Source organism: Monodelphis domestica, chromosome 1, assembly GCF_027887165.1.
Source record: "Monodelphis domestica isolate mMonDom1 chromosome 1, mMonDom1.pri, whole genome shotgun sequence".
NCBI lineage: Eukaryota > Metazoa > Chordata > Mammalia > Didelphimorphia > Didelphidae > Monodelphis > Monodelphis domestica.
The window spans coordinates 352,712,476-352,735,918 of NC_077227.1; the positions used below are offsets into that span (position 1 = coordinate 352,712,476).

At 40.0% G+C, this 23,443-nt stretch overlaps 1 protein-coding gene across 1 annotated transcript in view; it reads right to left on the reverse strand.

The window, feature by feature from the left end:
- Positions 1-23,443, reverse strand: part of GLRA1 (glycine receptor alpha 1) — a 103,169-nt gene that overhangs the window by 42,048 nt on the left and 37,678 nt on the right. The window contains exon 3 of the mRNA XM_056816652.1: positions 13,680-13,747. Coding sequence (XP_056672630.1) covers positions 13,680-13,747 — 68 coding nt within the window. The remainder of the gene's footprint in view (positions 1-13,679; positions 13,748-23,443) is intronic.

The following is a 23,443-nucleotide window of genomic DNA, read 5'->3' on the forward strand; positions in this document are numbered from 1 at the left end:
TAAGGAAAATATAAATTTGTTAGTACACAAATACCAAAATAGTGTTTTCAATCCAATTTTGGCTTTGTGCAAAGGGGGGACTGTAGTAAGCAATTTTAGCAGGGGCAAGTTGACAGCAAGAGAACATTCCACATAGAGCTCTTGGGAGCTGGGGAACTGAACACAGAGGCAGTTTCTGGGAACAGTTGGTGGACTCCTCTGGAAGAAAGAGGCTGCTGCTTTCCCCCTAGCAGTCAAGAGAGCTAAGAGGGTTTCTGTTTGGTATTTCTGAGGTGGACTCTGGAGCTAGTGATTCCCTCTTCTTTGACTTTCTTGATATTCTGCCTGTCCTTGCTGCTGATGCTGTTGTCAAGAGGATTTCAACAGAGCTGTTACTAGGACTACTGCTTGACTCAAAGAGGACTCCTGGTTGTGAGATTCTTTGGCCCTTGTCCTTGTTCCTACCAAACCCCCCTACCTTAATAACTACTTTAAGAATTTAGTTTAGAATAATTATAGAAGGTATAAGGGTTTTAATCTCTGTATTGGGTTAGAAGTTAGGTATTCCATAATTCCCTTTTCTCCCCTTCCCTTTAGCTAAATAAACCTGTTATTATCTACCTACCTACCTACCTACCTACCTATCTATCTATCTATCTATCTATCTATCTATCTATCTATCTATCTATCTATATTTAGTTTTGAACCCTTCTTTTAACCTACTTATTATAAGTGGAATGTTTGTGGGTAAGGTCAGAGCAATTTGTGTGACAATCTTTTTGTGGTTGACATAGAATGAAGATATAATTTATGGGAGATGAAGAAATTGAAGAACTAGAAGTTTAGAATATTCTAGGAAATATCAGTATGTGTCTTGAAATCTCCTTAAGGGGAGAGGTTGTGATGAAGAGGAAAACGTTGAGTCAGTTATTGAAACCTTTGAGAAAGGAGAATGGCCTTAGGGTCTTTATATATAGAAGTCTGGAATGGATGGTATCATTGGATATACTTAATCTTTTTTTTTTAAACCCTTATCGTCCATCTTGAAGTCAATACTGTGTATTGGTTCCAAGGCAGAAGGTAAGGGCTAGGCAATGGGGGTCAAGTGGCTTGCCCAGGGTCACACAGCTGGGAAGTGTCTGAGGCCAGATTTGAACCTAGAACCTCCCATCTCTAGGCTTGGCTCTCAATCCACTGAGCTACCCAGCTGCCCCCAGGATATACTTAATCTTAAAGGAGAATAAGTTGCTGAATGTTGGCAATAAAGGGAGGATCTGGGAGTGGGAATTGGGAGAAAAGAGTATTAAAACACCATTGAAGGGGGCAGTTAGGTGGCTCAGTGGATTGAGAGCTAGGCCTAGAGATGGGAGGTCCTGGGTTCAAATATGACCTCAGCTACTTCCTAGATGTGTGACCCTGGGAAAGTCACTTAACCCCCATTGCCTAGTCCATACCACTCTTCTGCCTTGGAACCAATACATAGTATTGATTCTAAGATGGAAGGTAAGGATTTAAAAAAACAAAACAAAACAAAAATTCCATGTGAGAACATTGCTTTAGAGGGCATAAGGGAAGATCCATTAGTGCTAGAAAAGATGGCCAGGGATATATTTGGTGGTGGTGGGGAAGGTAGAGAGTCCAAGTCTCTGTGATTACTAAAAAATTGAAAGAACATGAAAGGAAGAGGTCTGAGGAGAAGAAAAATGTGTTGAAGATAGAATAGGAATTCAAGAGAGCACAATGGAAATGGGGTGTGAGAAAGGAGTTGGACTGAAACATAGGAGGGATAGGACTGTGATGGATGGAGATGAAAGAACAGGAAGTAGTGGAATCAGGGGAGGGGAATGGTTTCAATTAGTCACTCACGGATTTTATATCGGTGGGAATGAAAGAATAAGGTGGGAGTTTGCTAACTATTTGGCTCATCAAATTAAAAAACTTCCACAACACTTCCCTCACAGTAACTCTGTGAGGCAAACGGTATAATTATTAGTATTGACATCATTTACAAATGAGGAAACTAAGGATCTGAGAATTTTAATGACTTGTTCAAGGTTATACAGGATTTGAACCTTTGGGTCTCCTGCTTGTAGGTCCAGGTCCACATTCATTATTCAATAACAAGCTATTAAGTGTATATTCTACACAAAGTCCTATGCTGTATCTGACTTTAGGGACCTTTAAATGTCACGGTGATTATGTAATAATAAGGATTAATAAAAATAATGTTTTGTATGTATATATTGATTTATACGTTTCCTATTTCTATCCTGTATTATCTTATTTGGTCCTCACAATACCCCTGAGAGTAAGAAAGATGTTTGACAAATGGCCAGTCTGAGGCTTTGAGAGCTGACGTGATTTGCCCAAGGTTACAAAGTGAGGTATTGGAAGAACTGGGACTAGATCCAAGATCTGCTAGGCTATTGCTCATAGACTCTTAGAACTTTAGAAATAGAAGGTTTTGGAATAGGAAAGTGAAATGGTGAGACTTGTACCTCAACAAGATTGGCAACTATGTAGGAGCAGGCAGACAGGCAATACTCATTTATTAAGCACCTACTGTGTGTCAGACACTGTTAAATAAACATTAGGGATACTATTACAAGCAAAAAGAAAGACAAGCCCTGCCCTCCAGGAGCTCTGGAAAGGACTCATTAATGAGAGAAGGGAGCCAGAATGGCAGGGTGATGTTCCATGGAGTGAAAGGCCAAAGGAACTGAGGAAGGTTCCAGAGTGAGAAGGCAGCAAAATCATGGTGGTGAAGTCTAGAAGAGATGGATTGTCCACAACCATGGAGTCACCCATGACTCTTTCCTTTAAAACTCAATCTATGGGGAAACTATGTAATACAGTGGATAGAGCACCAGACTTGGAGTGGGGAGGATCTGGGTTTAGGTCTGGCCTCGGATACTTCCTAATGGTGTGACCCTGGATAAATCACTTAATCAGAATTGCCCAGCCCTTGCCACTTTTCTGTTTCAGAAATGATGCAGAGATAGAAAGTAAAGTTTTTTTTTTTGAACCCTTACCTTCTTTCTGTCTTAGTATTGATTCTAAGTATTAGTTCTAAGGCAGAAGATTGGTAAAGGCTGGGCAAGGGGGTGGCATTAAATGACTTGTTCAGGGTCACACAGCTAAGAAGTGTCTGAGACCAGATTTGAACCCAGGACCTCCTGACTCCAGGGATAGAGTTCTATCCATTGTGCTACCTAGCTGTCCCTCTTGCTACATGAATGTCATCCTCTCTACCTCCAGGTTCTTCTGACCCCAGTCCTTCCATACAGTTGCTAAAATAATCTTCCTAAAGTACAAGTCTGATCACATCATTTTTCTGCTTGAAAATCTTCAGTATCTCCCTATTGCTTCTAGGATAAAACATAGACTCAGCCTGGCTTTGAAACTTCTGCACAATTTGGCTCAAATCTACTTTTCTAGCCTGATTTCATATTACTCCCATTTTCACATTCTAAAATTCAGCCAATTTGGCTCACTACTAACTGTTCTCTGCATTTGACATGCATCTTTTTGCCTCTGTATGCTGGCATAAGCTACCCACATGGCTGAAATGGGTCCTTATATGTATCAGCTGTTTAATTAATCAATCAATCAATTAGTCAACCAACAAACATTTATGAAATGCCTACTATATGCTAGGCACTGTGGGGATGATTGGGGACACAAAGATTAAATAATAAGAGTTTCTATTCTTAAGAAGTGTAGTTAGGTGGCACCAAGAGGAGAACCAGTAGAGGATAAAAAGAGGATTGTCATTAGAGTCAAAGGGCAGGTGGGTGGCACAATGGATAGAGCACTGGACTTGGAGTCAGAAAAACTCATCTTCCTGAGTTCAAATCTGGCCTCAGGCACTTACTAGCTGTGTGACCCTAGGCAAGCACTTAACCCTGTTTGCCTCAGTTTCCTCATCTATAAAATTAACTGGAGAAGGAAATGGTGAACTAGTCCTTTTCTTTGCTAAGAAAACTCAAAATGGTGTCAGGAAGACACAGAAAGCTTGAAACAACTGACAAAAACATTTTAAAGAAGCTCACAGTTTAACTATTACACATGTAAAATCTATATCAGATTGTTTAGGGAGAGGACCAAAGACTGGAGAGGCTGAGAATTTGGTTCAAACTTTAAAAAGATGGAAAGATAAAACATTAGTTTTTTCATGTATTTGAGGAAAAGAATAAAATAAAAAATAAAAAAGAAGCTTAAAGTTTATTGGGAGAGCTTATGTATATATGTAGCATGTATCAGTACATACAGGATAAATATCAAATGAATACCAAATGTTAAATGTAAGGTAGTTTGTGGGGAATCAGGAGAGGCTTCATGTAGAAAGTGGTGCCTGAGGTGAATCTTGAAGGAAGTGAGGGATTCTATGGGTGGAGGTGAGAAAGGAGAGCATTCCACGCATGGAGAAAGGAATGCCATGTTGAAGGACCAGTAGAGGGCTGAGTTTGGGGTAGAAGATAATAAATTCTGTGGTTTTTTTAAACCTTTACCTTCTGCCTTAGAATTAATACTCAATACCAGTTCCAAGCTAGAAGAACAACAAGAGTTAGGCAAACATGGATTAAGTGACTTGCCCAGGGTCACATAGTTAGGAATTATTTAAAGCCAGATTTGAATCCCAAACCTTCCATCTCTAGGTCTAGCTCTCTATCCCTTGAGCCACCCCTTGAGTAGCTACCCCTTGAATTCTGTTTTGACCATGTTTGGTTTTAGATGTCTATGGGACATCATGCTCAATTCTCGATTCTAAATCCTCATCTTCTTTCAAGCATCCTTTGCTTAGAAGCCACCTTGGTGGAGTTTTCCCTGACCCATCTCTCTGAGTGTTAGTATTTGCTCACTCTGAAAAATATTTACTTCTCTGTGTTTATGTTGTGTTTCCCAGTAGAATGTGAGTCCTAGAAATCAGGAACTTTTTTCATTTTGACTTGATGTTCCAAGGACTTAGTACAATGCATTGCACATACTAATTACATGACTAACCACACTGCACAAACAGTGCTGCTTCAGAGGTTGGCTGAGGGAGCAGAGCTGAATAGATCATCACACTCCAGGCCTAGGTTCTTTGCTTTCACTAAAGAGCATAATACTGCTTTAGTGGCCTGAGCATAGATAACAGCTATGTTCAACAGGAGAGCAGAGTATAGTCTTGCTCAGTAGATGATGTATGCTACCATTGTAACTGGTTCATTTCTATTTTGACTGACAGGCAGGGTAGATACTTAAAGAGAATGCTTGTTGAATTGAGTTTAAGGAACCTTAGAACATAGAACATGGAATTCCAGAATTGGAAGGACCTTAAGAATATAATACTTAGAATGTCAAAATTAGAAGGTTCTTCAGAAGATATATGGGCCTAATCTGTGAAGAAACTAGGTGGCACAATGTATAGAATGCCAGGTGGGAAGACCTGGGTTCAAATGTGGCCTCAGCCACTTACTAGTTGTGTAACCCGGAGCAAGTCATTTAACCTGTTTGCCTCAGTTTCCTCATCTGTAAAATGAGCTGGAAAAAGAAATGGTAAACACTCCAGTACCTTTGCCATGAAACCCCCGAAAAGAATCAGACATGACTGAAAATGACTAATTTTTGTCAAGCAACAGAGATCTAGACTGTGACCTGACAGATTTTGGTGGGACTGGACTTATGATTTCATTGATGGAAGGAATTCCTAATTATAAAACTTCCTTTACCATTGTATATAGGGACTGGTTTGACAAAGTATGGTTTGAGACAGATGTCAAGGCACTGAGATTTTAAGTGTATTATGCTATTTCTCTTGAATTTGAGCAATTTTGTTTGTGGAAAAAGGTAGAAACACAAATAGTTCTAAGGTATGCTATCATCGTATATGGTTATTCTATTTTGATTGACCTCAGCTAAAAATATTGAGAAGCCCTTAGAGACAACATCTCCAATGTAAAAAAAGTGCTTAATGAATGCAACAATGGACCATTTCCTAGATGTTATTTTTTTTACAAAATTACTATGATTTCTTTGAGGTTGAAAGCTAGGACACTCTGCTAATTAGAATTCTCTGATAACTTAGAAAATTACACATGGTTTATCTGTGTTGTGTCAGACATAAATGTGAGTTTTCTCACCCTGAGATAGAGGCAAATCATGTTTCCTGAGGCTGCTTTGAGGTGAGGAATCAGGGAATGATTGGATTCCAAAGCCAATGGACAAGGAAGAAGAGTAGAAAAGCAGAAGAAGCAGTCACTCTGACCAGAGCCAAGCTGGACCAGTTGAGAGGAGGAAGACAGACTTTGCAGCTGCTGGGAACTGATCTGATTCAAGGAAAGCACTGCTGTTTGAAAGAGCTAATTAGAGTAATAGCACTTTTGCTGGATTTTGATTGGGAGAAAAAATAATTCTTTGCTATATGAAGGCTTCTCTTGGGAAAGGAAAGGTTGCTTTATCTTTTACTGCCATATGCAGCTTGAAAGATGGAAACTCCTCCAAGGTTTGTCTACTTTGCTCTTCACTGCCATTCATGGTGGTGGTGGTGGTGGTGGTAAGTCCTCTCAGATCTCATTGAGTAGATTTGAATACTTCATTCTGAATATGTAATTGTAAAGTTCAATTTGAAAAATATATAATAATTGCCTACCTGCTGTATACAGAGAGCTGTGCTAGATACTAATGCAGATAAAAGGCATAGGCGAGACACAATCCCTGACTTTATGGACCTCTCAGTCTAGTAAGGGGATATGATTCATAAATAAATACATACATATAAATTACTAGAATACAAAATTATACATGAAGAAGTACTTACGATAGTTGTAAATGAAGAGCTATGTGAAAAGAGAACACTAGTATCACAGAATCGTGGCATCTCAGAGCTAGAAGTGAACTTTGAGGTTGTTTAGTCTAAAGCCTACCTGGTGCTTTTAATAATTGATTAATAGGTGTTTGCTGAAAGAATGAATGAATGAACAAATCTGCCTTACCAGTTGATTGGCACTCATGTTTCCCAATTAATGCATTAAAACACTAAAAGACCACCTTACACTTTCTGGTTGGGTGCTTAATCCCTTTATGTGGTAGCTGTTTTGCAGATGCTTGAAGGATCAGTGTTTATATACCCAGAGGGAGGCATATGGGCAGCTGGTCAAATTCTTTTCATATTATAAACTCAGCCAGAATCCTGCAAATCATCCTGAGCCCCTCTGTGGCCAAAGCAATATTTAAAGTAGAGGAAAAAGCATGTTGTGGTCATGCCTTCCATGTTCTCCAAAGCTAATTACTAGAAGTTCGTTAGTGAATGTGGTGAAGGAGTCTCTTCTAGTCTAGAAGGGCCTGTGGCTGGGTCCAATGATTAGAGAAAGGACCTAAGAAGATCAAGGCCATTGGCTCCCTCCATAGTCCAGTCAGTTAATTTTGTTGTATTTGCTAGATGCAGATTATGCCCCTGAACACCCTTGCATCTCGCACCGAATCATAGAACTATAGATTATCTAGGTAGGGAAGGAGTTTAGAAGTCATCTAGTGTAAGCCCTGCCTAAGCAGGAAGCCCCTCTTTGACAAATAGTACAAGCCTTTGTTTGAACAACTACAGGAACTCCACTGATGGCTGCATTTTTGGACACCTCTCATTGTTAGGAGGACTTTCCTTACCAAACCAACATCCATTACCCTAATTCTACCTTTTGGGAGCAAAGGGAAACAAATCGAATTCCTTTTCCATATGATTTCTAAACCAACTTTGTGCAGAGGGAAGTCAAGAGGTAAGAATAGCACTATGCCCTAGTGAAAGCAGGAAAGACTGGGAATTTCAGGGGAGACACTACCCTCAGGACCTGGTTTTCAAATCTTCCCCTAGCCCTCACTTCTGTCAGCTGCCATTATCTAAACTCCATTGCCTAGCCTTTATTGCCCTTCTGCCTTGGAAACAATATACAATATTATTTCTAAGATGGACTTCTCGGGCTTCTGACAAATGGCCCCTCTGTCCAGGCAGACCTTATCCCTTTAGCCAACAAGCATTTATAGAACTTGTTCCTGTGGAGTGGGGAAAGGCACTCCAGGGGCAGAATAGGAAGGAAAACAGAAGCAATAGAAGTAAAGAGCAGGTTTATTTTAGGATGGAAAGCATGGAAAGACCTATATGAAATGATGAAGAGTAAAATGAGCAGAACCAAGAGAATATTACATATAGCTATAAAATATTGTTTGAAGAATGACTTGTGCATGTCCATCTCCAGGAAAAGAACTGATAAATGGAAACAAGCAAGACCTAGTAATATATATATGTGTGTGTGTATATATATATATCCTTTTGTTAAATGATGCCTTCTCCCTTTTTTTTTCATAAATGGGGTGGCTTTCTATATGGTATAATTTTATTTTATTTTTCTTTAAAGTAATATTTTATTTTCCCCTATTACATATAAGAGCATTTTTAACATTCTTTTTTAAAGTTTTGAGTTCCAAATTCTCTCCCCTCTTCTGACCCTCCCTGAGACAGTAAGCAGTCTGATATAGATTTTATTTGTGTAACCTAAATGATGTCTTCTCTAGTTTGAGGAGGGGAGGGAGAATGGGAGATACTTGGGAATTTTAATGTAATAAACAAACAAATAAACAAAAAGAAAAGAAACAAAAAGAAAAAGGCAGGTGTCTAGGAACTAATCTAATTGAAGGAACAGGCAAAGAAACATGAAATAACTTCAAAACAATGACAAATAAGTCTGAGGTGGAAGTGGGATGGATCTACTGAGTATTAGAAGCATGAGTATTGATAGTACCAAGAATAAGTGAGAGATCAAAGTGGGGCATGTTTGTCTTAGGAAGCCTTCCTGGAGGAGGTGAACCATGTTTGAAATGTATGGATAGAGAGGAAAAGGGTATAAGAAGATCGTGACATTTTGGAACTTGCAGAGGATTCACTTGAAACCTTTTATTTTATAGAAGAAGAAAATGAGGCATAAAAGCAAGTGATTTTTCCAAGGTCATGCACTAAGTGACAGAGTTGGGACTAGAACTCAGATTTTCTGATTTCTTTTTCTTTTCTTTTCTTTCTAAATCCTTATCTTACTGTTTAAAAATTATTTTAAAAATATTTTTCCATGTTTACATGATTCATTTTCTTTTCCTCCCCTCTTCTCTGCCCCCTCCCAGTGCCAACAAGCAATTCCACTGGGTTATACAAATGTTATCACTTGATCCCTATTTCCATATTATTCATTTTTGCAACAGAGTAATCTTTTGAAACCAGGACCCCAACTCATATATCCTTATAAGCAATTGATAAATGATAAATCATATTTTTCTTCTGCATTTCTGCTCCCACACTTCTTTCTCTGAATGTGGATAGCTTTCTTTCTCATAAGTCCCTCAGAATTGTCCTGGATCATCTCATTGCTGATAGTTAGAGAAGTCCGTTACATTCGATTGTGCAACAATGTTCCATTTTCTGTGTAAAATGTTTTCTTGAAAACCCTTATCTTAGAATCAATACTGTGCATTGGTTCCAAGGAAGGAGAACAGTAAGGGCTAGGCAATGGGGTTTAAATGACTTGCCCAGGGTCACACAGCTAGGCAGTGTCTGAGGTCAGATTTGAACCCAGGATCTCCTGTCTCTAGGCCTGAATCTCTATCTACTGAGCTACCTAGCTTCCTCTGGTCTTTTGGTTTCTTGTCAGTGATACATGCTATGCAATATAATATACAACCTTATATATGGGTAACAATAGACAAATGATCAGGGATGGAAAGAAGGTTTTCAAATCCTCTCTCTGCTGGATTGCCTTTAATGAGTACACAGCACTTTCAGAGTACTTACACCTTTTCAATTTCTGTGTCTTAAGAAGGTAAGGCTTCTTTCCTGAGCCTGGCCTCCTTTGTGCCCCATATAAATTGGTTCTATCTGTTATCAATATTTCCTAATTTCCCCTGAAGAAGTTCTGAGTCTTGCACAATAATGCACAATTTTCATTTTTAATAACATTTAGGCTTTTGGGAATGATTGTCTAGCTTTGGCTATTGTGTATGTTTCAGAGGTAATCTCTCTCCATCCCCAGATTCTTGTTTTCTCTTTGTTATTTAGGGGAGGGGACTACCTCTTTCCTGGAAGTTCCTACTCAGTATGAGAGAAGGCAGAATGGGACTCGGCTGTGCTCACAGTGAGCCCAGCCAAACTAAATTGAAGGCTTGTTCTGGTCAGGGGCTGCCCCTCCCTACCCATGTCTTTTATTTATTTTTATTTTTTTTAAACCCTTACCTTCTGGCTTGGAGTCAATACTGTGTATTGGCTCCAAGGCAGAAGAGTGGTAAGGGCTAGGCAATGGGGGTCAAGTGATTTGCCCAGGGTCACACAGCTGGGAAATGTCTGAGGCCAGATTTGAACTTAGGACCTCCCATCTCTAGGCCTGACTCTCAATCCATTGAACCATTTAACTGCCCCAATCCCCTAGACCCCCACCCATCTTGAACAACTTGCACCAACCCTTTCCTGACTCCCATACAAACATAAATAGTAAAACAGGGCTCCTTTGTTTCTCAAGGCTACAAAGAATTAATTAAACTCATCTCCTGAAGGGAAGCATGTACTTAGATCTTGGTTGAACTAAAGGCAGCTAAAGAGTACAGTGGATGGAGCACTGGGCATGGAATCTGGAAGACCTGAGTGTGCTTCCTTTCCTTCCCCCTGACCAATGGATATCCAGAGACAGAACCCCTAGAAGCACCCAGAAGCCCCCTCATTCTCTCTGCACAAAGAAGCAGAATCAATCCTGAATCTCCAATGAAGCTTGGAGGTGGTAGCCAGGCTGGGGAATCTCCAATGCCAATTTGTGGAACTGTTGATGGTGCATAGGGTGGTCCCTTCAGTGTCATTCTTGGGTGGGGGTTCAGACTGCTCTGTGGGCACAGCTCCAGATGTGAATGAAAAAGGATTTACTAAATGTTTTCTACATGCCAAGCCCTGTGCCAATGCTGGGGACACAGAAAGAGAAGCAAGAAGGTTCCTGCTCTCAGGTGGCTCACATTCTGTTAGGGAAGACAAAGCATGGAAATGGTTTTAATTTCACATTAGATGGAAAGGCCCTGTGGTCTTGTAGGCCAAGGCACAGCGTAATACATCATCTTTAGTGTCATTTCTATCAATAAAACCATTTCAGTTTCTGATGTTGAACCCTTTGATTGTGCCAAGGACTTGGCTGGGGAGAATTTCCTTTCTGTCTCTGTGGTTTCTGAAGAGGTAGGACTTACAACATCTGCAGAATAGTTGCTCCCCTAGTCAGGAGTTTTTGGCCTTTGGTTCATCATCTTGCTTTTTCTTTTTAAAAATATATCTTGATAACTATTTCAATAGAATCAGTCTCTTCTATAATTCTGTGTATTTTATCTATTTAAAAACATTTTGAGAAGGGATTTTACCAGTCTTTACCAGACTGTCAAAGTAGGCCACCCCCTTCAAAACAGGGTCAAGAAACCCCTGCCCTGGCTGATTTCTGTGGGAGGGGACTGGGAGCAGGACCAATGGTGTAGGGAGTGCTCTTCTTCCCATGCTTCTTGGGCTTATTTGTAATTGCTGCTGGTAGACAGTTGGTACTGGATGTGGCACTCCTCTGAATGATGGCCTTTGGTGACTGTGGAGGAGAGGAGCTCTGAAGTATGGAGGAGTATTTATAAGCTGTCCCAGTCATGTCCCTGAATCAGATTCTCCAATAAAGAATTCAGCAGGGTAGTTAGGAAGGCTCTGGGGCCATTGATCCTTAGGACCTCTATCCCAGAGCAGTGTTAGAAAATATAGTGTCCCAAAAGTTTCAGTCCAGTTTTCAGCTTTAAGAGCTTAAGTTATTAGAGGAGAAGTATATAATAGCTTAAAATTGCAGTAAGACTTTTGTGATAACCTGTATTGAATCTCTATCTTAGCTGTGATCTGGATACTGGAGAAACTTCCTTCTTTGCATATGGGCACAGCTATCCAAACAACTCTCAATAATTAGAGGGATACACAACTACTAACTAAGGGCATGGGCTTATTGTTGTTAATGATAATTGCTAGCAGGGGCAGCTAAGTATTCAGTGGATTGAGAGTCAGACCTGAAGATGGAGGGTCCTGGGTTCAAATCTGGCCATAAATACTTCCTAGCTCTGGGACCCTGGGCCAGTCACTTAACCCCAAGTGCCTTGCCCCTTAATGCTCTTCTACCTCAGAACAAATACTTAGTATCGATTCTAATAGGAGGTAAGGATTTTTTAAAAACCCTGGCATTTATATAGCACATTATAAACATTAGCCCATTTTATCTTTATCACAATTCTGGAAGGTAGGTGCTTTTGTTCTTATTTTACAGATGAGGAAACTGAGGCAAACAGATGTTAAGTGAACTTGCCCAGGGTCACAAGCTATTAAGAGTCTGAGGTTAGGTCTGAACTCCCACCTTCCTGACTTCAGATCTAGTGCCCTATTCACAGCACCACCTAGCTCCCTCACTATTGATATTGTTATTCTTTTGACTTAGAACCCCCAACACCCAACAGAGAGTCTTGTACCTAATTGTAGGCAAATAATAAATGTTTGTTATATTGGATTGAGAAGGAGGCTATGAGGACTGAAATCATTATCTTCACTCTGACTTTGCTAACTATGTCGAACGAGCCAGTGCCCTCATTAGAAGCGGCTTATGAGACATTCACATTTTAAGAAACTTATGTTCATGTTTAGAAAGGCAAAAGAATAAACTCTCACTAGAGTAGGGCTGGTTTAAAATGCTTTGATTCTGAATGGCCTGAAATTGTTTCTCGTTTTTGAGCATTTAGAGACAGATAAGTCAATTTGTATACAAACTAATTTTTGCACATGAGCTGCACCATTGGAATAGCTTGTGGATTCAGCAGTGTGTGTGTGTGTGTGTGTGTGTGTGTGTGTGTGTGTGTGTGTTTGGGGGGGGTGAGAGGAGATGAAGGTGAATTGGTTTTTTCCAACCCTGATACAGGATTATCTCTAACTCTGGAATCATGGACTGGAACCATTGACAATTTGCAGCCACTTCAATGATCATTTGGATCAATAGTTCATCACTGGAGCTTTGCGTTCAACTTACAAACATCAAACAAAACAGGATATTTCTATCAATGTAGCTGAATATTGTATTACCTTATTGAACTTTTAGTCCAGCTAAGGTCATAGGATTTAGAAAGATTTACAGGGTCAGAAATTGAGTCTTGAGGAGAAAAAAGCACTTACCCAAGGCCACTTGGAGAATGAGTAGCAAACCAAGGATCTGTACCTAGGTCTTCTGACTCCATATTCAATATTCTCTGTCTATCCCATGAGCTCTTTTTCACATGAATGGTTATTTAGCCATGTTTCTCCAGTACTGCAATCTGGTATTTTAGTGTTTGAACCAAAGCATAAGACTTTAAATACAATAGCTTTAGCCCATAGTCCCACCTTGTCAAGATCCTGGTGGAGGCCTATTTTGTTATCTACTTTGGTAGCTATTCCTCTGAGCTTGATCTCATTCACATATCTTATAAATATATCATCTATCCTTTCATCCAAGTTATTGATGAAAGTGTTGAACAAATCAGGGTCAGTGAGAGATCCCTGTGGGACTCCACGCTCCAATAACTTTTGATTCTCGGCCTCCTTTGGGAGATCAAATTAGAGGCTTCATAGTAACAAGACATACTGTAAGAGAGCAGAACTTCATGTAACTCACCATAGTTGTTTCAGCAATGGAGCCAAAGCTGTTAATGAAAATATTGCAGCTCACATTGACTGGGGGACCTGAAAGGAAAGAAAGATAGAAATGAACATTCCACTCCAAGGCTGCTAACCCAAAAGATGTCTCCACAACATGAGAAACATCATGAGGCAGGGCTCTTTAGAGCAGTGATCAAGGCCCTGCAAAATCTTGTATCTGGCTTCCCAGTCTTATCTTACACTACTACCCCCCTAATATACTATGCTTTCTGTTCTAGTTTTAAAACTCTCTATATATATCTTAAGGGCACCTTTCATTTTTGAGAATCTATATACTATATTATAAAGCATGTTCTAGGTCTGATTTTTTGTTCTACGGTTTAAGGTTCCTTCCAGTGAAAGTCCTTCTGACATTCTATGTGCTATGACTCCATGATTTTTTTCCCTAAATTATAAGCTCAATGAGGTCAAGATTAATGTTTTTTTCTTCTATCTCTCAGTTCTAAGCATGGTACTGTGCAATAGGATAGATGCTCAGATCATTAAATTTGTTGGATTGTTGACCCCTCCCTTAGACTGGTACTATTTCCTTAGGAGTTCTTGGGACTCCTCTCCTTCTTAAGTACCTACAGTTCTTCCCTGCTGCTTTCCTGATGTGCATCAACTTTTTTTTGGTCTTGGAGAAAATGCCAGGTACAGAGCATCAGGGGCTAAATTGGGATGTGCATTCATTATCCACAAGATGATTCATTATTTTACCATATGGTCCCTTCCCCAAACCCCATCTACTGCCTTCTAATTTGTGGCTGAAATGTAGTCACGCTGCAGAATTTGGAGGCCATCTTGGGAATCACAATGCATGTCTGCTGAACTTATGAACTGCAGTGGATTTCTTTAGTGGGATTGATGGGAATTGCCTGAAGAGGAACTGAGGGTGAGTCTGGAGGATTGCCAATAGGGAACTATTTGAGGACCACTACATGTAAGCCTTTTGTATTCCCTAGTGGCAAAGGGAAACAGGAATTGGGCTAGGAATACAAGAAAATCCCCCCCCCCGCCCCATCTTAGCTTACACATTAGTTAGGGAGATAAAAGGTACAAGCTTAAATCAACAAGCCCTTTAGAACGGAAGGTACTAACAACCACAGGGAAGGAGAGCAAGAAACTTCTGAAAAAAGTGCCATTTGAGCTAGTGTTAAAATTTTTTTTTTCTATAAAAACCCTTACCTTTTGTCTTAGTATCAATACTAAGGCAGCAGAGTTTCAAGAGCTAGGCAATCAGAGTGAAATGACTTGCCCAATGTCACACAGCTAGGAAGTGTCTAAGGTCAGATTTGAATGCAAGTTCTTGCGACTCCAGACCTGTACTTACTACTACTCTTTGAGCTAAGTCTTTAAGGAAGCCAAGTGTTCTAAGAGGTAGACATGAGTAGAGCATTCAAGGCATAGGGAGAAGCCAATGTAGTCATGGAGGTAGGAGATGGAGCACCATGGGTGAGGAACAGCAAGTAGGTCACTACAGCTGGACTATAGAGGGTCGAGAGGGAAGTAATTGTGTAAAAAACCTATAAAGATAGGAAGGGGCCAGACTATGAAAATCTCTAAATGTGAAACAGAGAAGTTTGTAGTTTAACTTTGTGGTATTAGGGGCAGCCTGGTGGCTCAGTAGATAGAATACTGGGCATAGAGGTAGGAAGTCAGGAAGACCTGAGTTCAAAAGTGGCTTCAGACATTAGCTATTTGACCTAGGGCAGGTCACTTAATTCTGTTTGCCTCAGTTTCCTCATCTGTAATAAATCCAAGCTGTTAAAATCATATGAAAAAATGTTCTAAGTCCCCCTTGATGAGAGAAATGCAAGTTAAAGCATCTCTGAGGTACCACCTCACACCTATCAGATTGGCCAAGATGGTAGTAAAGGAAAGTGATAGATATTGGAGGGGATGTGGCAAAATTGGGACACTAATGCATTGCTGGTGGGGTTGTGAACTGATTAACCATTATGGAGAGCAATTTGGAATTATGCCCAAAGGGCTATAAAACAATGCATCCCCTTTAGTCCAGCAATACCACTATTAGGTCTGTATCCCAAAGAGATCCAAAAAAGGGTAAAGGATCTGCTTATTATAGCTACTCTTTTTGTGGGGGCAAAGATTGAAAACTGAGGGGATGTCCATCCTTGTTTTTAAAATGAGCTGGAGAAGGAAATGGCAAACCACTCTAGTGTGTTTGCTGAGAAAACTCCAAATGGGGTCCCAAAGAGTTGAAAATGACCAAACAATGGCTGAACAGTAATAGCAAACCACTAGAATTTGTTGAGTAGGTAGGTGGCATAGCCAGACCTGCTCTCTAAGAAAATGACTTTGATAACTAAATGGAAGATGGAGTGGTCTGGAGAGAGGCTATTGGTCAACAGTATAGCCACAAGGTAATGAGGGACTCAACTAGCATGGCAGCCACATGAATAAAATATTGTATTGTAGAAATAGAACGAGAGTAGGCAACTGACTGGAAATGTGGGCTGAGTAAGAATGAGGAGTCAAGGAGGACAATGAAGTTATGAATCTGGGTGGTGCCAGGCTGATGGTGTTTTTGACAATAACAGGGAAATTCAGGGAAATTCAGAAGAAGGTGCATTCTTGGGAAAATATAGTGAGTTTTGTTTTGTTTTGAACATATTAAAATTGAGATGTCTCAAGATAGGCATACAGTTTGAAATGTCCAATAGGGAGTTCATGATACTGGACTAGAGCTCAGAAGAGGGTCCAGGGCTGGATATATAGATCTGGGAGATTACTGCACTAGAGCATTTGAAGCAAAGTTGGCCTATAAGTGGGATGATTATTATTGTTGTGTTTTTTTTTTAATCCTTAATTTTTGTCTTAGTATTGTAAATCTTGAAATTTCTCAGACTTGTGAATGTTAAAAATTTCCACATTGAGGAATCCTCCATTGGAACAAATTCCCTACTGGAAACATTCCCCATTTTGATGTGAGAACTTGCCAGGATCAGAAATGGGAGGACCTCTACTCCACCCGTACTTAAGACTGCTTTAGTGGAGAAAACTCCTTGCTAAACAATGAAAGTACTTGGACCCATGCTTATGATGAGGCAAGGAGTTCTTTGAGCCATGCCTGTTTTTAGAATTGATACAATGGGATGCTAGGTACCTAAAAGGGTCGGGCAGGTTTTCTCTTAATGAGATTAGTCGACTCAGCTGTGTTTTCTCTGGTTCAGACTTACTGAGGGGATTAGTCAACACAGCATCATTTTCTCTGGTTCCAATTTACTGAGGAGATTAGTTGACTTAGCAGGAATTCAGATGGGCAGACCTTTGGAAAATGTCTACAGTGATTGGTAAATGTAAGGACTTAGGGGAGGTGACATAGGAAAAAAACCCCTATATAAGAAAAAGCAGAATCTCTTGAGGGAGACAATCCTTTTGGAGAAAGCTCTTATGAGGATCGCTTGGGAAGAATCTCTTGAGAGAGGCTCTGGAGAAGAGAAGCTCTTGGAGGACAATCTCTAAGGAGGTCTTGCTGGAGCTCCTCTGAGGGGATTCTGTCCCTCTGGAGTCTCTGGAGAGAGGCCCTTTGAAACAGTCTCTGGCTGGATCTCTCTTTGAGGAGGACTCTGGCTGGAACTCTCTCTCTGGTGAAATCAGCTGAGATGGAGCTGGCCTGGTGTCCCTAGAATCCTTGCTTAGACAGACCTTGTGGTGAGTGATAAAAGACTAACTGACTGGGGGCAGCTGGGTAGCTCAGTGGATTGAGAGCCAGGCCTAGAGATGGGAGGTCCTAGGTTCAAATCTGGCCTCAGCCACTTCCTAGCTGTGTGACCCTGGGCAAGTCACTTGACCCCCATTGCCTAGCCCTTACCACTCTTCTGCCTTGGAGCCAATACACAGTATTGACTCCAAGACAGAAGGTAAGGGTTTAAAAAAAAAAGACTAACTGACTGATCTCTCTCTTAAGACTCAGGTCTAGGCCATGTTGGCTTAAGGCCCTTCATACTTATTTCCTTTTTCTCTCTCTCTCTTTCTTTGATTACTCATTGTATTATTAATTAAATTCTCTATAAAACCCAGTTGACTTGGGCATATTGAATAATAATTGGGAATATTTCCCTGGAGACCACCTTATATTTGATTTAAAAACTAAAATACTGTAGTGAAATATATTTTCTGCGGTCACAATTTACTCAGCCTCTCTTATATCTAGCATAATTTGTATCTTCCACCATTTTAATTCACTACAGTTTACAACATCAACCATTTTAATTATTATAGTTTATGGCCTTCAACTACAGTTTAAGGCTCTCACCCATTTAAAATGTTACAGTATTAGTTCCAAGGCAGAAGAGTGATGAGGGCTAGGGAGGGGAGAGGGTTATGTGACTTGCCCAGAGTCACATAACTAATAATATCTGAGGTCACATTTGAACCCAGGATCTTCTGAATCTAGGCCTGGATCTCAATCCACTGAACCATCCAGCTACATACTAGGATGATGGTGGTTAACAATTTAAGACTATTGTTAAAATTAAAAACAAGATAGTATATAGAGAGATCAGTTTAAGACAATGCCGAAATGCTATAGGAATTTGGAGAAGGGAGATATCACTATAGGTTTGAATAGTCAGAGGAAGACTTTCTAGAAGGAAGAGTAATTGAAAAGTAATTGGACAGCTAGGTGGCATAGTGGACAGAGTGACAGCTCTTGAATCAGAAGATAGTGGGTTCGAATGTGGCCTCAGATATTTGCATCAGATTCTTCATCTGTAAAATGATATGGAGAAGGAAATGGCAAACCACTCCAATATCTTTGTCAAGAAAACCCCAAACGGAGTCACAGAGCATGGGATGCTACTGAAAAGAGTGACCAATGATTGAGCTTGACCTTGAAGATGATGGGGTAGAATTTGGAAAGGCTGAGGAAAGGAGAAAGGCATTTTAAACAGGCCATGATCTTGGTACCCAAAATCTATATCAAAAGATCAGGATTTAAGGAATTGAGGGAAACAGCTCCATGAGAAAAGGAAGGGCTCTGAAAGGGAAGTAAGTAAGAAAGACATGGACTATCAGAGATAGTAGAGGGGACCTTAGGACATAGAATACCAGAGATAGGAAGAAACTTAGACCATTTTGTCTCATTTTGGAGCAAAGAAGCAAATTGAAGTCAGAGGAGGGAAATAACTAGTCAAGTTTCCTCATTAAGTCAGTAGTGGATCTAAACTAGGGTCTTTGGATATCAGGGCTTTTCCCATGGAGTTTAAAGAGGATTCTAGAGATCTTTGGACTATGTATAGACCACTTATATTCCTTTTCATCTTTGTAGGATGAGATGTGGGAGTCTGGTCCATTTTAACTGACAACCATTATCAAAACAGCCTCTGGTTATAATCCAAACCACCAAAACTTTGTTTTATAGTGGTAAAGGGCCTTGAGACTTAATAAATCCAAACACCTCATTTTACAGAGGAAGTTGCAGGGAGAGGAGAAAATGGTTCACTTCAATTCAGTAAACATTTATTAAGTACCTACTCTGTGCAGGGCACCGAGCTTTGGGGATCCAAAATAGAGCAAAAAAAAAAAAAAACTTGGTGTGGTGAGGATGACTTTAGGTTACTTGGTTCCCAGTCTAGTGTGCTTTTCTTCAACTTAGAATGGAGTCAAGGAAGTATCCCCTAGACTCTTCTCTCCCACGAAATCTGAGCCCTTTGTTTTCCCAAAGACTTCCCTTCATTTGCATTGTTGCCCTCATGAGTTACTACCAGTTCCTTTGAACCCCACCACCAGAATGTCTGCTTGTCTGCCTATGATTGGATCCTGATTTATGTATGGGAAAGGAAGCCAGTAAACTAACCCCATGGGAAGGTGCAGTTCATTGAAATAAATCTGAAATTAAATTATACGAAAGAAAATTACAAACCGTCAGCCTTCGGCCAAAGGATAATGTATAGATTTCATTAAATATTAAAGTTTAATTTTGCTTTTGTGTATGCATTTATGCCAGGGTGGGGCCCCTCATCTAGGAGGCTTTCTGAAAGGCTGCCATGCTGTGAAAGAGATACATTCTTCCTCCTACCTGGCCTGCTTCAATGAACTGAAGCTGTCCAGTGATTAATTGTTCCTTGGAATTTTTAACCCCTCATCCCATGCTAATCAGAGAATGGCACCAAGAGGCAGGGTCAGGGGCTGGGTGACAGAGAGACTAGTGGGTTGAGAAAAAACAGCCAGCATCCACAGAGGATCATAGCATTTTAGAGCCAGAAGGAATCTCAAAATATAGCATGTTACTGCTGAAAGGGACCATTAGCACAAAAATTGTCAGAGCTGAAAGAGACCTTACAGTGTCAGAATTGAGAGAAAACTTCTAACATAGAATGTAAGAGCTAGAAGAAACCCAAGAACACAGACTAGCAGGATTTAGATATCTGCTAACTAACCTTCATTTTACAGTTGAGAAAACAGAGGGTCAGAGATACAGATTTGACTTCCCCAAGGTCACACCGTAGACCAGTGTTGGAGTGAGAACTTGAACTCAGGTCTCCTCACTTGTTCCACTGAACTGATCTACCTCTCTTGGAACTATCACTTGAACTGTGCTATATAGATAGGACATTTCAGGAAAGTCTTAGAGAATGATGAGAGAGAGGTGAGCAAATATTAGGAAAGCTGTTACCAGTCGACAAATTCTCAGGCCAGGTCTTGGGCTAGAGCCAAGAGGAAAGCCAAGGAAGGTGTCTGGAATTCCAAATCAATTAGACAAATTCTTTTCAGAGAAGCATTTCTTAAGCTGCATATAGGGAATCCTATAACTGATTAGCTTTGGGGTTAGGCTGTTTGGGGAGGAGAACCCATCATCCCAAAGGCTATGGGAGAGATCAGGGCTGCTGGGTTCAGCTGTTTGGCAATGGCTCTAGCAAAATCTATACCCAGCCTTTTTTTTTTACCTCCCCTATATTTTCCACAGTCCCCAGAGGGAGGTAACCTGTTATGGGCCTTATAAAAAATATGGTGGTGATGTAGGGTATGGTGGTTGGACTGGAACAAAATATGGTTCAATAATCTCTATACTCTGATCTTTATGAGCATGTCAAAACTGGAAGAGATTTTAGAGGTGATCAAATCTAGTATCATTCTCCTTCATTTTACATATGGGAAAAATGAGGCTCAGGGAAGGGGAGTGATTTGCCTAAAGTCATTTAGTGAGTTACCTGTAGAGTGGGGAAAATCACATTTTTTGATTCTAAGTCAATTCCATGACATTCACATGTCATTAATTGGAGCATAGCCCCTATCCTAGCCCACTTATACAGAGGAGGAAACTAAGATCTAGACAGAAAATGACTTGCTCAAGGTCACATGAGAAAAAAGAAGCAGAATCAAGATTGAAACCCAGGTCCTCTGACTTTCCCCACTATATTATGTTAAACATCAGAGCCAGAAGGAAGTTAAAAAAAAGTCAAGTTTGGATAGTACCCTGTAACCTAGAACATAAACTATCAGAGACAAAAGGGATCTTAGAACATAGAACATCACCTGGATCCTGGACTCACAAGAGACCTTCTTATCTCTGTTCCTTCTCTGCTTCAATCTATCCTTAATATAAACATCAGACTAGTATTCTTCATGTCTTCATTTCAGTTTTATCATTTTTCAGCTTAAATATCTTCATGTCCCTACTTCCTTCTTCAATGAACATGTAATCTCATGGGTGTGAGTATTCTTACCAGCCAAACAAATCACAATCCATATCTGCCCTCCTCTCTGTGTAGTTCTTATCAATCCTTCTTTTTACATTTTATGAGCATCTGTTTTTTCAACATGTGACCAGCCTCTTTTTCCATTCCTACATTTTCTTCATGATAGTATCTCTTTAAAGCATTTCTTGCACATAGGAAATAAATTGCCCTCATTTGGGCCCACCATAAACCTTTCCATTGTCATTTGGGTCATTCACAATTGATTTATTCATTCAATGGATTGCCCATTCAAGGGTATGTCAGTCTCATTTTCATCCATTTTGTTTCTCCCATATGAATTGTTAGGCCTGTCTTCTGAGTAAATTTGAGTTTCATCTGAGAAGCTCTGTAATATCCTGATGATGATTATAATCTGTAAAATGTTATCTTCACATTGGAGAGCAGCTAGAAAATCTCATTGTTTCTAGGAAATCTTATTTTAGAAACTTAGGACCCTAGACTTAGAGCTAGAAGTGTCCTTAGAGGCCATCTACTATAATTCTCCAGTTTTGTAGATGAGAAAAAAGATTGTGACTTGTCTGAGATGATAAAGATTTACAGATGGTAAGTAGCAAAGTGAGGATTTGAGTCTAGGTCTCTGACTCTGAATCTAGTTCTGTTTCATTCTTTTTCTTTTTTAGGGGTTGAGGGGCAGAGGTATTGTATGGAAAGTGCTCTGATTTGGGAGTCAGAAGAATATAAGAATTTCTATTCAAATCTTGCCATTGATGCTTACTATGGGTATGACCATAGGCAAGTCACATAACCTCATGAGGCCTCAGTTTCCTAATTTGTAAAATGAGGGGGGTCCAGCCTCTAGTTGGACAGTCTTGGAGGCTTTTTCCAGCTTTAAGTCAATAATACTACGATATAATGATGATTTAAAAAAATACCACTATTACTTCTCAGTTATCCTCCCTACCAAAAGAAACCTCCCTTATAATAAAGAAATTTAGAAATAAAATATATTTGGAATTTCAGCAAAGCAAATTGACACATTGTCCATTGCATGATCACTTCTGAACCAGACCACTCACTACCTTTCTGCCAGAAGTTAGGAGGCATGTTTTCACACCAGTTCTTCATTCTGCTTATGTCTTAGGCAGAAGATCTTCCTCAGTGACAGTGGAGAGCGCTTTGGGTGAGCATGCATTTCCATGTTTTATGTCTAGAATGATGGATATACCCAGTGCGTCACTGACCAGAATTACCTCCCTAGCTGTACGGGATCTTGCATTATCAAAGAATCCTTATTACAAGTCAAATACAATTCAAACTTTTTGGACTGACTTTCAAGGCTCTCTATAAGCCAGTTCCATTTTAGCATCCTAACTTAATCCTGTGTTGCTTTTCTTCATGCAATCTATGCTCTAGACAAATTATATCATTCTTGGACCCTATAGCACTTTCTAGGTGTTCTTTGCTCATGTTTTCCTTTTTGGCTGGTAGATGTACCCATTTTCCTCTTTACCTGCTGGGTTTTGATTTATCCCTTAAATTCCACCTCCTCCAGGGTGTCTTCCCTAATTTCTCAGGTGGTAAAGCTCTCTTCCCTACTCAGTACTCCCTACTTATATAGCACATTGCATTACACATCTCTAATGCACTTATTATATAATATTTTTATAACTATTTTTGGAGCTTGTGGGGTTGTGTGTGTGTGTGTGTGTGTGTGTGTGTGTTTCCCCAGTATCAACATGATGAAAGAGACCATGTCTTACCTAAACTTTGATTTCTCCTAGCACCTAGCAGTGTTTTCTTCACATAGTAAGCCCTTAAATATTTATTTAAAGTTTGAATGAATAAACACAGATTGTTCAGGCTGGAAGGGATGTTTGCAAATAGAGCCTGAATGTTAGAGTTGGAGGGGAAATGAAAAAATAGAATATAAGACAGAACTTTAGAGTTTGAAGGAACTTTAAAAAACTGAATATTCAATCTGGAATAATCCCTAGAGAGGATAGTTTAACCTCATTTTACAGATGTGGAAACTGAGGTTTGTAGAGGTGAAGTGAAGCTTCCCTTGGGGTGAAGG